The sequence below is a fragment of the Mugil cephalus genome, chromosome 2 (assembly GCF_022458985.1).
Source record: "Mugil cephalus isolate CIBA_MC_2020 chromosome 2, CIBA_Mcephalus_1.1, whole genome shotgun sequence".
Taxonomy (NCBI): Eukaryota; Metazoa; Chordata; class Actinopteri; order Mugiliformes; family Mugilidae; genus Mugil; species Mugil cephalus.
In genome coordinates this window covers 5,962,739-5,978,411 of record NC_061771.1, presented here as the reverse complement: position 1 = coordinate 5,978,411, position 15,673 = coordinate 5,962,739, and the positions used below count along the sequence as shown (strand labels likewise).

Here is a 15,673-nt window from a genome sequence, read left to right as displayed (position 1 = left end):
CTAGCTATACATTATATTGTATATACAGCCATTATGACAGACTGGTTATGATCGCTGGTTGAGTAAATAACACTGACTGTGTTGTTATCATGGCACCTGTCACTAGATGGAATATATAAGGACACAAGTGATATTTTTCTCCCTCATAAATGATGTGTTGATGATTCAGGCTCAGATCGTCATGCCAAGAGAACAGGGGAGAGTCGGGGGAGGAATGGTATTTAATGGGTTCAAGTGTGGGTCAGTTTAGCAGTCTTAATCCTCGGATTGCCATGCAACTTTATTCTCCTGGGTCAAGACTGACCCTTTCTGCTCGACTATTTATAAAGCCTAAATTAATGTGCATCTAATTCTGTGTTACACATTTTTATCCACTTCATTTCACATTGGACAGTTTTTGCAGAATACATGGGCCACACACCACATGTATATAAATTGTCTGACATAAAGACACTCAAAACAGGAGAAAAGAAAGGTTACATCTGAGCCACACCCCAGCACAACCAAAAGTCCTGTCAGCAGTTCATCCAGTTTCATGGACTGCATGTGATCTGAAATGCCAGTGGCTCCAAGGGACACTTTGGTGTGTTAACACCTTTTACCGTGTCTGAAATGTCCTGCAGAATAACTAGCAGTATAGTTAAACTGCGTCATTTCAGCGACATAATGTGTGCACATGTGCTCTTGTTGTGGTATTTTTTGAGACGTTGAATCTTGAGGCTTGCTAGGCAGGGCCTATATGGGGTGGGTAAATATTTCCGAAAGCGCTTGAAGGCAGCATGACGTGACGTCCCACTGGGCGTGTCCCTGCCAATCTGTCACCGTTGCGATTGTTCGGGCTCGTTATGGAAAACTCTGGAAGTTTCCTCGCTGTTTATAAAGAAAACATGCGGGACGGCACAGCGACTTGAGTGGAGACACGGGACGGACTGAGGACGTGCTACTGACGTTCACTAGCAGCGTTGACATTCATACTACACGGGACGCTTTATGGTCAACATGGGTAAAGACTACTACGAGATTTTGGGAATTAAGAAAGGAGCGTCGGAGGACGAAATAAAGAAAGCCTATCGTAAGCAGGCCCTGCGTTATCACCCCGACAAAAACAAATCACCGGGAGCTGAGGAGAAATTTAAAGAAATTGCAGAAGCTTATGACGTTTTGAGCGACCCGAAGAAAAAAGATATCTACGATCGTTACGGCGAAGAAGGTAAGCTCTTCGAGTCATTCAACACTGCAAGTTACTGGTTAACTAGTTAACGGGATAGTGTCAACTAAAGTTGTCTTAAACATAACGATAACATCATCAGGCATGTATGGGAGATAACGGTGAACGTTATCCTGTGTGTCATGGCGCTCCCACCTCTCCTCTACTCCGTCCTTCAGTCAGTGCTTGTCTCTGAGCCAGGAGAGGCGAGGCTCTTGGACATGACAACTTACTTTATAGTTTTCCACATGACAAAAGGTGTAATAAAAATACCTATAGCAGAAAATGTGTCCAGAAGAGGAGCTGGAATGTTCGGTATTTGACCGGAAGGGGCGGGGATTCAAATGGGGGCTCTCTCAGTAGGATTACGGTATGCTCTAATAATGTCACTGTAGATTTTGGCAGCACAGAAACCTGAATGATGCAGAAAGATATTAGTAAAATATAATCATTTAGCATCGTTATTATTATCGCCTTTTTATTTGTTTTTTACCTGGTGAAAGTGGGAAAAAAAAAATTAAACATGTTAAGTCAAATCTAGGGATGAGACTCCAATATGGCGCCGGACGTGTTACTATGGCGACAGCCTATTTGGTATCAACATTCAACAAACCTGTTGGAGGTTGTTCAGCAGCGAAAAAAAAATAGATATAATTTGGGATAATTTTCCTGTGGGATCACACAAGGATCCTTTTTTATTTCACATTCATGCCTCCACTTCACATGCTCTGAACATGCCCAAATAGGGAAGCTAATAGTTTGGCAGACTGTTTTAACAGCTGCCATTTTCATAAGCTTGTGCTATATTTTGTTATGGAGGTGTGTGTACACACACAGTGTTGTATGTCCTGTCCATCACACTCGTATGAGGATTATGCCACTTTTTTTTTTATTTTAAACCTGCAAGTTTGAAATCTATCCAAGAGGTGAAGTCACATTGGAATTAGATTGTGCTGTGAAGGGATTAGTGGACACTATTATTAGTGTGCTGCGGGTTTTCCATAACAGTATGCACACATTTAATCAGCATCTAATTAAAAATCCACATGCATCTAATGTTATGTCAAGTTTATTTATTTATTTTTATTAAATTGAGTTGTATAAAAGTAAAAGACTTTAAAGGCAAGAAGTTTCTCCCTGTTGAATGGTGTTAAATATTCAACACCTTCTAGCAATAGTAAACTTCATTGTTTCTGTTATGCAGGTCTGAAAGGCGGAGGTCTCCCAGGCGGCGGCGGTGGTCCTGGCACCTTCAGCTACACCTTCCAGGGTGACCCTCATGCCATCTTTGCAGAGTTCTTTGGTGGACGTAACCCCTTTGAACAGTTCTTTGGTGGCCGCAATGGAGGGATGGATGAAGACATGGACACTGATGACCCATTTTCCCGCTTTGGGATGGGGGGCAGTGGAATGGGCGGTTTCCCCCGCTCCTTCAGCTCTGGTATGGGAGGAATGGGCAGTCAGAGTAGCGTTGTAAAGAAGCAGCAGGACCCCCCTGTGGTTCACGATCTCCGGGTCACCTTGGAGGAAGTGTTGTCCGGTTGCACAAAGAAAATGAAGATCTCTCGTAAGAGGCTCAACCCTGACAGAAGGACGATAAGGACAGAAGAAAAAATCCTGGAAGTGCAGATAAAGAAGGGCTGGAAAGAGGGCACTAAGATCACGTTTCCTAAAGAGGGGGATGAGACTCCTACTAACATTCCAGCTGACATAGTCTTTGTATTGAAGGACAAGCCACATCCGGTGTTCAAACGTGACGGCTCAGACATAATTTACACCTCCAAGATATCACTGAGAGATGTAAGTTGTGATTACTAATAACTTTGCCTAACTTTTTACAACATGACGTAGAACTGCTTGAATGGTAATCTAATGTATACTTATCTGGCGAGAAGATGAATAAAGTCACTAATTCCTTTTTTTCCCCATCTTATTTTCTCTTCCTTTCCATCAGGCCTTGTGCGGCTGCACAGTCAACGCACCCACACTAGATGGCAGAACAGTTACCGTGTCATCAACAGATATTGTGCAGCCAGGTATGAAGCGACGAGTCAGCGGGGAGGGACTTCCTTATCCCAAACGGCCTGATCGTAGAGGTGACCTGATAGTGGAGTTTGAAGTCAAGTTCCCTGAACGTCTCAGTCAGAGCGCCCGAGACACCATCGCCCAGGTCCTCCCACGGTCTTAAACAGGACAAACAGACTTGCGGGACTCTAAACTGGCAACATTTTCCCCGTCAACATATGGACATTCATGTGGAAGTTACATGCACAAACGACCATAAACTAAAGACTCGTGTGTCAGAGCATACACATTCACAGTGTACAGGCCACCTTCAGAAAGCTGCTTACCATGAATGAGTGGAGCGTTACGTGTAAATATTTGACCATTTTGAATGGTGGTTTGGTAACTGAATAGGATTATATTTTCATTAAGAGAAGTGTATTATAGTGGTGCACTATTACATGGAACTGTTTTGTTCATAATAAAAGTTCACATCGAGTAATACGTTTTCTTCTTTTGTATAAAAGTGAAAAGTGTGGTCCTGTCAGTTGTGTACATAGCATGAATTACGACATGATGGCGTGAAGGATTCCTGCTCTGAGAAATTTTCTGTAGAGAAAGATTGACTTGTGTCTGAATAAGCAGCATTGCAGAGAGGTATGACAACTTCATATTTGAATGTACAAGAAAAAAAGAAGCATACACACTTGCATTAAGGAAAGAGTAAAGACTTTTTGAGTGTGAAAAAAGTCATTTAACATTCAAAGTCTGCCATCACTGTGCATAGTGAGGTCTAACAGCCATGCTTCTCAAAATAAGTTTTTCATTGAACTGATGGTTAATTGGATCACATATTTTGTTGAAAAATAATTGTGCAGCATTGTTCAAATGAAACTTACAGATCAAAAGGGGAAGGGGATCTTCTGGCACAACTGGAATATATTTTCAGTTTTTCATTTTTGAATAATCACCCGCAAGAAACGTTGTGGAGTTTGTAGCTCCACTGTACTTACCTGCCTGGAAAGCTAAGTTGGTTGCAATGTGCAATTCTACCACTAGATGCCACTAAAATCTTACTGAGCTGGGCTCTAAAGCCATGACACAGCAAGCCAGCAATCACAAACATTAACAAATGGGGCAAAGCAATACTGACCGTGACCTTCCTGCTTAACTTCCAACTAACAGGACTCTCCATGCGTCACTGGCTCTGTGAAACCTAGAAAAAATAATATTAAACACTTGTCAAGCAGAAACAGAGAAGCCTCTCTATTCAACTTCACAGATTTCAACTATCCACAGCTTCTTCACAGTTGGAGAGCGATGTTGATGCAAGTTATCTCCCTTCCCTGATATTATCATTCCATTTTTGCTCTTCTGACCCTTGCTTGTTTTCGACAATGTGCAATCATGTGGAATTCACATGTGCCAGACGTCCTGTCCCTTCCCGTCCCTTTAAGATAATTTGTTTTTTTATTTTGCTGCGGACCAACAGAACATAGAGTCAGTGAACCAAAAGAGGCATGTTTGCAACACCAGCGTGCTGAAACATAATTGAAAGTTGATCCACCTTTAAGTAAGCTGGAGCTTTTAATGTGACCATGGCCAGCTCATGAGACTCTGTTTCTTTCTTTCTTTTTTTTTCTTTTTTGTCGTTTCCAAGTCCAAACAAGATCTGCAGATAAACTTTCAGCAGACTAAGCAGAGCTGAAAAATTCAGCTATGCATGTAAAACAAACGAACAATAAACTCATAAATGCTGAAGTCCAGAATGTTTTGACGACAGCATAGCTGGTCACCAGACTGATAAACGACTCCAGGGAAAATAAAGATCATTCATTTAATTATTTGGAATCTGGAGTGCTTTGAAATGATTTGGGCTGTGAAGAGCGTCGGCAGACCCGGATCCACTACCCGCGACAGTGACATCTGTTTATGCAAGAGCTCAAAATGATTTTCAATATTTTGCTTTGCTTTGTATGTTTGATACTGTTTGAGATTTTAGTGGGAGGGGATTTCTTTTTCTCTTGAGGCAGGAAGAAAAGGAGGAAAAGAAAGGAAAGTTATGTGATGCTAAGAAGGTGACCCGCCCCTGTACTAAAATTAATCAGAAGTCAGCCTCCTCCTCACCCCAGGTCTTTTTCTCCAAGTCCTTTTGGCGAAATTGTGAAAATAAGTCAGAATTGCTGAACTAAGGATGGCTGAGCTGGTCAGCTCGCTGTATGAGACAGGCCTCAAGTTGCCCTTCGATACCCGTGACAGAGTCAGCAGATAAGCTGCTCATTGAGTTACTGCCCTCCAGCTTCCTACTGTACATGCACTGAGGCACAGAGGCATAGCTTGAGGAGCTCGACATTAACACTGAGGCGTTCACAGTCAGTCATGAATTCATTCTCCCAAGCAGAAAAAAAGGATGGGAATGAGGGAACTGCTGTGGGCTGTATGTTCTCTAATAGGGTTACGGTTAGGGTAAAAAAAAAAAAAAAAAAAAATCTGCAAAAGAGACATGGTAACAGGATCATGCCCATTTACCAATGACACGAGCTGAAGACGAACAAGCGGCTGCAATCGTTTTCCCACACAATCACATCTTTGTAGCTTTTCTTCATCTTCATCTTCAAAAACCTCATGTTTTATGGCAGCGGATCAGATGACTAATTTGAAGCAGAACCGCAGAGTTTTTCTGGTACTGCTCCACTAATTTTTTTTTTCCCCTTGCCCTTAAGTCGTTAAAGAAGATTGGATAAAGAATGAAGTTTCTTCGTGTCATCATGTTTTGCTGCTTGACAGGTGAGTTTTGACGTCTTTTCCCCTCACAGATCTCACAGATAACCACATCCACACACATTTCATTGTCGTCTGTGTTTTATCTTCTAACTGTTCTGTCATTTATTTTTTACTGCTGTTTGCTTAAGCGGTAATTTGTCTCAATAATAGTTGCTCTAATTTTAAGTACCTCTTCAATAAATCGTTTAAACATGTTGCTTTTAACAAATCTGAAAAATGGGTTTTGGCAAATTACTATTTAGATTGACACAAGGAGACATTACTGCGTAAAAACATATATACTTAAACTTGCATTTATTTATTTTCTTTGTATAACATAGCAGTTTTACACTCTGGGACTCAATAGTCAGGCGGTTAAGATGCATACAATATAACCAATGTGGAGGTTCCCTCCAGGGGACCATTTGACTGTGTGATAGAGGCAAAATGCCAAAAAAAAAAAAAAAAAAAACTGAATGGACTGTTCAATGTGCATATGCTACAAAAAGATGAAGTGCATATTAAAATAAAACAAAAAATATTACATATCTTTTAAAGTTGCTACTTTCATACAAAACAATTGATAAAGTAGAAGTAAAGCTGTCTAACAAACCATGCAGATATTTAAATATTTCCAGTCACATTTGTTAAATGGAATTGTGGAATATGCAAAAGTTCTTAAATCAAATGTGGAGTACTTGTTATTATAAGTTTATATATATGTATGTATGCGTTTTAATGTATGCTCGTTTGACTTGTTGCTGCACTTTATGAGTTAGAGCTATAAAAGTTTAATAGTGTGATGAACTTTATTGTTTTAGCATGACCATGATGATAAATAGGTAGTTTGCTAATTTATGGAAAATTAAGAGGCTGTCTTTAAACCTTTCAGTTTTTAGTGCCGTTGCTGTTTGGCACATTTTGTCGTCTCAGCTGTGTAATGTAGTTCTTTATGCAGTTCTTAAATACAGATTTGTCACCCCTTTGTTTCCTGCATTCCTTCACCTGAACATATAGGGCCCTAATATGCATTTCTTTGGAATGAAGATCATAAACGTTTCAGTTTGAAGTTCACACCAGCAGGCCACAGGGACAATAAATGCTTAAAGAAAGGAAATAAATAACTTCAGTATGTCGGACAAATTATTAATTTATGCATCACTACATACAAAACCGTATAAGTCTCAGGCAGAGGTTCTCTTCAACAGCTGTATGACAAGAGCCTTTGTTTCACTCTGCAGTTGTGTGTGTGGAGGCCTCGGACGTGCTGGAAGTGACTGGGCGTGTTGGAGGAGAGGTCTCCGTCCTCTGCTCTCCCTGGAGCACAGACAACAGCTCTGAACCGGACAGAGTGTATTTCTGCAAAGGGGTCTGCTCCGGCGAAAGCGTTCTCATTCAGGCAGACAGGAAGACGTCTGCTGTCAAACGGCAAGGGAGATACAGCGTGATGGTAGACAGAGGACACGGCGCCTTCAATGTGACTATAAGAAAGCTGAAGAGGGCAGATGCTGGCCACTATCACTGCGGACCGGCTAAAACCTTAAATGGGTTGAACCAAGAAATCAATCTCAGAGTCGTAGATGGTAAGTAGTTGACTGGTTGCGTAAAACGTTCATAGTAGTGGAGTCAAGGCCCAAATCTGGTTACTGCAAAACTGTTCGGCCAAATTATAAATCACTGAAACCAAAGAAATTCATCAAACTAGACTTCAGATAACATAGAGCAGGTCATGAGCTGTTGGGCTGGAATAGTTTATTTCATTTATCATTTTATACATCCGTTTACATGAACGAACACTGTGCACTTACGGATGCATTTTTGTATATGTACTGTTTGTCTTGTGATGCCTCTTCGCCTTTTTATACACTAAGTAATAATGTCACATGAGCACATACATACACGCACACACACATTATGCCTCATCTCTCGTCCTCCGTTCCCTTCTCTCAAAGCTTCAACTGTGCCTTCTGGATCTACCCCCTCAACTACTGCCACCCTGCAGATCGAAGCACAAACCCTGACCCGGGGCAGCTCTACTTCCAGAAATGAGCCGTCACCAGCAGCGTTAACGCTGCCCCCCACAGAGGTGAAGAAGAACCAGCAGGATGCAGCCATCCTCACAGGTATTTTGAGGTCGCTTTATTCAGATAGCAAACTTCTCAACAGAAAAATGTTTATATGCTGCTCGAAAACTGTACAGTAACCCCGGAATGAATGCGTGAGCAAATTTTCCTGTGCGCTCACGCACAATTTTAAACGCAACGCATGTGATCCAGTATATACTATAGACTAATAAAAATCTCCAATACAAATTCACTGAAAATGGCCTAAATGTAATGTTGATTTTTTTGTAGTAAACTGAACTTTATGACATCTCTAGTTGAATGAATCAGCTTGTCATGTACAGTGAAAAGATAGGCATCATGGAGTCCAAGGAATAAAAGGAGCTAAAGTCCCCAGGGCCAGTATGAGTCTAAATGTAAAGAATTGGTTGTTCTATAGTGAGTACCATTGATTAGATCTGAAATCACTCAATCAAAGATCCCCTCTAGGCATTTTTCCGGGTATATTTGACTCTGAACAACATTTCAGTGATTAAAAGCCAGCCCAGAAAACCTTCCCTTCCTTTCAGCTGATTTATGCGACATCATATAATACACATCAATAATAGAGAACATAGAAACAGAAAACGGAGTTGCAGCTTAAACAGAAGGGAAAATAAGCAAAACAGCAATTTTGAAATGGGTTTTAGTTGAAGAAAACAGTCCTTTTAGCAAAATGTAAACAGTAATCTGAAACTGGTTGTGTTGTTCTTACGGTCAACACCCAAGAGCGCATGCTCACACTTAAATGTCAGTGTATTGTAGAAAGTGATTCATTCAAGTACAGCATTAGGTGTGTTAGGGGAAAGCGGCTACACGAAGAAAAAAGAAGAAAATGAAAAATAATGTCACTACACATTTATTATTTGGACTGTTTTGTGAGGATTTGCTCATCTTTAACTTCACTGCACGTCTGTTTATTTTGTTTTGAGACACCACATTAGTCATCATTATTTCCGGGAGCTTGGCTTTCGTGGTTTGCGCCATTATCCCTGTCATATTCTACGGACACTGGCGGAGTCATGCAGGTGAGGAGACAAAAAGCACACAGAAAGCATCAAATCTTAGACTCCACTGAGAGATCTTTAACCAGAACAAAGCAGGTTAATAATCCAGCACAGCGACCCTGAAATGGATCTCGTTGATGTTTTTTTTTCTTTCTTTCTTCAGAAGATCAGAACAGACCTGAAATGCACGAGGTCAGTGTTCATCTCCAATTAATGTCCTAAACATCAACACTTACTCCTAAAATAGGAATGGTATTAATAATAATCAATTTACAGGGTGGTTATTGCGAGGAAAATGCAGATGTTACATCCACTCATATTGCTGTGGAGCTGCAGTCCTTTGAAGCCAGTGCTCATGACCCTTCACAGTATGCTGCCGTCTACCAGGCACTGGATCCCAAAGCCCTGGATTGAGCACGGTTTAATCGGTCTCTGTGCTATCAGTCATTTTGTTTCTGTGTTTTAACTCAAATAAAGGACAACTGTTGTGGACTACTTGTCTGAGTGGCTGCTTTTCCACTAAATTTCCTTGGATAGAAGGCAGGTAGCTGAGATGTCTTGGCACTGTGGCATGGGAGGGCTGTAAATGGGGTCCCCATTTTAGAAAACATTTCCTGTCTCCTTATCTCTGTTTTATCTGAACTTGGTAAATTACAAAGATGTTAGTGCAAACAGAAGATAGTGGTGAAGATAGTGCTGCTTTTTATTGAGTTGATGGGTGGAAAGATTGATTCACGTGTGTCGATCCAAACACAGAGCGGGCGCCTTTTTCCTCTCCTCTCCTCTCCTCTCCTCTCCTCTCCTCTCCTCTCCTCTCCTCTCCTCTCCTCTCCTCGCAAACACACACGGCAAAGGTACGAGCCAAGCATGGCCTGTTGTTTACTGAAGAGTTTTACAGACACTCATGGAAAAAAATAGAATGCACTTTGAGAAAAAGTTTAAATTTCAAGAAAAAAAAGTCTAAATTTCAAGAAAAAAGTCAAAAGTAGAAGGAAGACTTTAAACCGGTAGTACCGTATGCGCATGGCACTGCCGTTACTCCGTAGAAGAGTATTGGAGCTTAATAAATATTTAATATTAAGAATATAAAATTCTATTGCAATTTTTTCTGTTATACTGCTGATATATTATGTTGGACTGTTGCATGTCAACAGCGATGTGGATACTGTCACACACTGAGGGAGAGACATAAACTCCAAGGCTCAGGAGCGTGTCCCGGGCACAGACGTACTGCCATGAAACAGGCAAGCAGACAGATGATAAAAATTAAACACATACAATAACACCTAAACAATGATAAGGTAATAAAGCTGACAACAATTGCTCCTATTCACAATGTATAGCTTCTTTTACTTCAGAATAGTATGACTCAAGTAAAAGTAAAAAGTAGTCATCCAAATAATTACTTGAGTAAGAGTAAAAAAGTACTTGGAAAAAACTACTCAAGTACTGAGCAACTGTTGAGTAGCAACTGATTTATTTGTTAACACAAGCATTCAATCTGATAGACAAAAATACAAAATAATCTTCTTTAAGCAAATTAGAGTTAATCCAATCAATGAAATAAATTAAAATTAATCAACTACGAAATAGCTTACATTAAAATAATTCAGGTAAATTACAGTACTTCAATATAAAAAAAATATTCAAAATAATAGTAAATAAAAAAAAAAAAAATAACTAAGAAAAAGTAACACAAATTTCTAAACCTTTGTACTTTTTCACCAGGCCCTGCATGTTTCCTCAAGTTAGATATTGAGTTTTTGAATGCTGAAATATCCGTTTGTTTAGGTAGACATAGAAGACACTGCATAAAACTGTTTCGCACTTTTTGTAAAGCAAACATGCTTTCAATATGCGGCCAAGGGTGTTCCTCCTCATCTGTATCTGCATTGCCGACCGTTGATTTTGACATTTTTCATCCGTTTCTCTTTTTTGTTTACTACCACTGTAAATTGTAAAGCTAACCCGTAACTCGTCCGGCCGCTGAGGTTGAGCATGGTCACGTGACCAGACTGCACAGCCATGTTTGATTTGTGAGACACAGTCACGTGGTAGAGCCTTTGGGGGAAGTCTCGCTCAAAATAAGACACTAAAATGAGGCGTACGCGGGGGAAAAGTAATGACCTCATTGTAGCTTAATGTAGCGGAGTAAGAGTACAGTTTCTTTTTCTCAAATCTACTCGAGTAAAAGTAAAAGGTATAGTGATTTAAAACTACTCCTAGAAGTACAATTTTTTCAAAAACATACTCAAGTAAATGTAACGGAGTAAATGTAACTCGTTACTACCCAGCTCTGGTTATATAAACACCTTATAGGTCCTCAGTTGTGTTGACTTATTTATAAAGAAGAAAGTCAGGTATGGCTAACTACGCATCAAGCTATGTCTCAACATCAACATGCCATATCTATACTGGTCTTACTAGATCTTATGGCTGCCTTCAACACAGTGGATCACTCAATTCTTTCAGACAGACTTTAAAATCTGGTTGGCATATCTGGTAATGTTTTTAACATTAGTTCTATCTTAGCAACAGAGATTTTATATTAACTTAGAAGAATGTTCATCAAGTACCTATAAAATGGATTGTGGTGTCCCTCAGGCTTCTATTTTAGGCCCAACACTTTTTAATATTTACATGCTTCTACTTGGTATCGTCATCAGGAGGCATGGCATAAACTTCCATAGTTGTGTAGACGATATGCAGCTTTATATTGCCATGTCTCCAGATGACCCTGGGCCAATACCGTTTTAAACTGTATTTTAGATATCAAATCATGGATGGCAACAAAGCCACAGCTCAACCAGGACAAAATCAAGGACTAAATTATTAATCCTGAAGTTCAGATGAAGAAAATTAATACAAAACCTTGGTGTCATATTTGATATGGATTTTGTGCCACACATTAAAACACAACCAAACATTGCCAGAGTACAATCTATTCTCTCTCAAGCTGATACAGAGACACTGATGCATTCTTTTATTATTTGCAATGCTACTACTGCAATGCCCTACTTCTGGTCTTCCAAAGAATAATAGTTCACAGTTACAATAATTACAGAATTGGGCTGGCGAGGATCAGAAAGAGGAAACACATCGCACCCATTTTAAAGTCTCTGCATTGGCTTTCGGTTTGCTTCAGAATTGATTTTAAGATCCTTTTTATCAGTTTATAAAGCTCTTAATGGTCTTAGTCCATGCCATTTATCAGATTTGCTTTTATCATATGAACCTCATAGAGCCCTCAGGTCTTCTGGTAGTGGCTTTTTAATAATACTCAGTTACAACTAAAACCCCTGGCAAAGCAGCCTTCTATCATTACGGTCCACATCTGTGGAACAGCCTTCCTGAAGGGCTGTAGAGAGTGTTGATATTTTTAAAGGCACGCCCAAGACTTTTCTTTTTAGTTTTAGTTTAATTGAATCTTATCTATTTATTTACTCATTTACTGTTTGGTTCTCTTTTACTGTCCCTGTAGTTAGCATTTTATAGTGTTTTGTTTACACCTTAAGTGTAATTTAATTTATTTATTTATATAATTTTATGTTCTTAGGTCTATATATTATTTTTAGGGTGTAATGATAGCATTCCACAGATCGTGTTCCTGTTCTAATGACTGTTTTATTTGCTCTACATACTGTATTTTTAAGTTGTGTGCCTGTATATTCCCGTGTAGGTGTTTGTATCTGTTGTCTGTGTTGTAGGAGGGGGTGGGAGGGGTTTGTGGGATTATTGTATCAAGCACTTTGTTCTACTTTTGTATGAAAAACATTTTACAAATAAAGTCAGATTGACTGACTGCTGTGTTAATATACTTATAATATGCTTTATAAGAATTGACAAACAAATTACTTTCCAATGTTGCAGTCCTCTGTCCTTATAAAACAGAAATTAAATGGTATAGTACAGGGGGTTTCAAAGTGTTGGACAGTGAGACTCCCCATAGGGACAAATCCCCAAATGTGTAAATAATTAAAAAATACAATCTTATCAAGCCCCTGTCTTTCCTTCTGAAGTGCAGGCAGGTCAGTTCAGGACCTAAACATAAGCCATGTTGTTATGCTGCCATGTATGTGGTTTAGCATACTGGACGTTTCAGTTCCACTTCCGTCCCTCGAAACTGAAATCACATAGTGTGTAGTGGCCGATATAATACCAGCTGATGAGCATTTCCTAAATCTTGTGTTTTATAAGGACTCACTGCAACATTACTAGGAAACTACTTCATACTAGCTAGCTTAGTTTAGCTAATGTTTGGCTTCTTCCAGCAGACTGTGTTGGCCTTTATAGAGCATACACTAAAATTTAACGCCACAGGGTCCTCTACCCAGATGAATAACAGCAAAGGACAACAACAGACTTACTGGCGGTTGAGGAGCTCCAGGTGAACTGGTTCCGCTCACCGTCCACGTCATCTTTCACTAGCGACAGCCTGCGGCAGCAGAGGCTGCTGCCATTGGTCGCAGACCGTGGAGGCGCATTCATGTATCCCTAACCGCTCACCACCATCGTCACTGAGAGCGACACAATGACGCGACCAACCTGAAGCGTTCGTAGTGTAAACATTGGACGCGAGACGCGGAAAGTAACAAAAAATATCAAAAAACACGTACAAGTAGACACCATTCGACACCATCCATGCCGCAACTGCTATGCAACTGGTCAAACGGCCGGACACTGTTTTTACCAACGTGTATATATTGCTAATTCTGTAGTTTTTGTTAATTACGTTGTTTATTTTTATGTGCAACGAAGTTAAGCTGACAAAGGAATTTCCCTCGTGAATCATTTAAGTCTGTCTAAGTCTACGTCTAAGTCTAATTCCTCCGGAAGAACCTGTCAAGACGGCCTTTAACTCCCACCTCCGACAGAGCTTCAACTGTCCTGGGGGTGGTGGGGGACATTGAGTCCGAATGGGCCATGTTCAGGTTACCAATCTATCTCAGGACTAATAGAGATCAGTCACAAATTTTACACCTGTCAAGCATGTCTTTATACGGTGCGAGGAACCAGACCACTTGGAAAAAACAGACACATACCTGACAAAGGTTAAACCCTGAGTCCTCAAATAAACGAGAAAATGTTGGTGAATTTATGTTAGATGAAGAAAGCTGACTATGTGCGACTAGTTTTACTTGGCTCTGCAAAAATTTCTGTCATCTGTCCTATAAGACTTTACAACATGGACAACATTGGGTCCAGTAAATGCCAGCCTTTACAGACTGTAGCATTAGAAACTTCCACAACATAAATAACCATGATGAACAGTGCACAGGATGTAGTGTTGAACTGTGCTGCAGCCACAAGTAGTGGGACAGAGGGTGCTACACATTTGTAGTGTGATTAAATATATCCACTCTCCTTCTCATAAACACCTCCCACCCTTACCATACTTGCGATTCCTGGTTATATTGCAGTTAAAACACAGACAAGACTTTCCACCTTGTTGCCACAACACAGTGTAGACAATGCAGAAGAAATATTGTTTTGTAGGTACAGTTTATTTTGAATCATTGCATTATTCGTAGTCAATTGTAGACAAACATAAAAATATAAGAATTCCCTCAATAGTAAAAGAGTAATACCTTGGTTCTGTCATATCCAGAGATTGTGATCATAAGATGTATTCTAATGGTTAATACAGAAAATGACTTTTTAAGTGTGTTGAATGTTTGTATAGCTGAGTCACATGCCTTTCGTTAAAAGTTTTTTAACAATGAAGATATTGTTGACACAACTTTTAACCTTTGTGAAAGGTAACAACCACAATGACTCATACTGGTGGGCTTGCCTCAAAGCATGCTCTGAATCTTTTATGAATCAATTACTCTATTGATCCCTGGGGGAAATTACTTTTCGTTACAGCACGTTCAGCTCTACATTCACTATCTGAAAACATTACAGTGAGTTTCTGTTTCTCACAGTTAATGTAGATACTGTCATTAAAGATCTAACTTGTCACATTTTGGTCCCAACTTCCTGTTTGTGTAGAAGACTTGCTTTCTTCTAAAGCAAATATTTTACCTGAAAATTCACAATCACTGCAATACTGGACTTACTTGTAATTTGAAAATCGGGCCTCTGTCATTTCCAGTCTGTGCCCTGGACGTCTGTTTCGGCTCTATGTGATTTAAGATGATTGGATACGATGACCCGGGAGAAGAGGAAAGGGGTCTAATTCAATTCAATTCCATTCCATTTATATAGCGTCAGTAACAATACAAATCATCTCAAGAAGCCTTACAAAATCTGGTCTAAAATCCAGAGCAAGCATGAGCGCAATGGTGCAAAGAAAAAACTCCCTTTTGGCAGGAATAAACTATGATCAGAACCCAAATACACATACTATGCCACATGCCAACAATTACGCAACAGGTGTTGCTTTCAAATGTATCTAAGTTGTTCACAAGAAGGCCCTCTTCTTGTGGTATTCACAGCCTTGAGTGTGAACTTGCCATACGATGACATGAAGGCAATGGTGGCAAAGAAAAACTCCTTTTTAACAGGAGGAAACCTTGAGTAGAACCCAGCTCATGCGGAGTGACCCATCTGCCAAAGGTCAGCCGGGTAGAAACAAAAAAGAGAGA

The 15,673-nt window shown here is 40.0% G+C and overlaps 2 protein-coding genes across 2 annotated transcripts; both read left to right on the top strand.

Moving 5' to 3' along the window:
- Nucleotides 1-825: 825 nt before the first annotated feature.
- On the top strand, nucleotides 826-3,713 carry dnajb1b (DnaJ heat shock protein family (Hsp40) member B1b). The gene is made up of 3 exons (XM_047579358.1): nucleotides 826-1,210; nucleotides 2,412-3,007; nucleotides 3,162-3,713. The coding sequence occupies exons 1-3, from the start codon at nucleotides 991-993 to the stop codon at nucleotides 3,393-3,395; spliced, it is 1,050 nt and encodes a 349-aa protein (XP_047435314.1). The 5' UTR covers nucleotides 826-990; the 3' UTR covers nucleotides 3,396-3,713.
- Nucleotides 3,714-3,864: 151 nt separating this feature from the next.
- On the top strand, nucleotides 3,865-9,552 carry LOC125004625. The gene is made up of 6 exons (XM_047579359.1): nucleotides 3,865-5,998; nucleotides 7,216-7,557; nucleotides 7,927-8,097; nucleotides 9,009-9,104; nucleotides 9,247-9,275; nucleotides 9,360-9,552. Exons 1-6 carry the CDS (start codon nucleotides 5,959-5,961, stop codon nucleotides 9,495-9,497), a joined length of 816 nt encoding a protein of 271 aa, XP_047435315.1. The 5' UTR covers nucleotides 3,865-5,958; the 3' UTR covers nucleotides 9,498-9,552.
- The last annotated feature ends 6,121 nt before the right edge of the window (nucleotides 9,553-15,673 follow it).

Coding starts and splice junctions, on each gene's coding strand:
- dnajb1b (XM_047579358.1), top strand. CDS start 991: ATGGTCAACATGGGTAAAGACTACTACGAGATTTTGGGAATTAAGAAA. Junction 1,211..2,411: donor CGATCGTTACGGCGAAGAAG/GTAAGCTCTTCG, acceptor TCTGTTATGCAG/GTCTGAAAGGCGGAGGTCTC. Junction 3,008..3,161: donor CCAAGATATCACTGAGAGAT/GTAAGTTGTGAT, acceptor CCTTTCCATCAG/GCCTTGTGCGGCTGCACAGT.
- LOC125004625 (XM_047579359.1), top strand. CDS start 5,959: ATGAAGTTTCTTCGTGTCATCATGTTTTGCTGCTTGACAG. Junction 8,098..9,008: donor GGATGCAGCCATCCTCACAG/GTATTTTGAGGT, acceptor TTTTGTTTTGAG/ACACCACATTAGTCATCATT. Junction 9,276..9,359: donor ACAGACCTGAAATGCACGAG/GTCAGTGTTCAT, acceptor ATCAATTTACAG/GGTGGTTATTGCGAGGAAAA.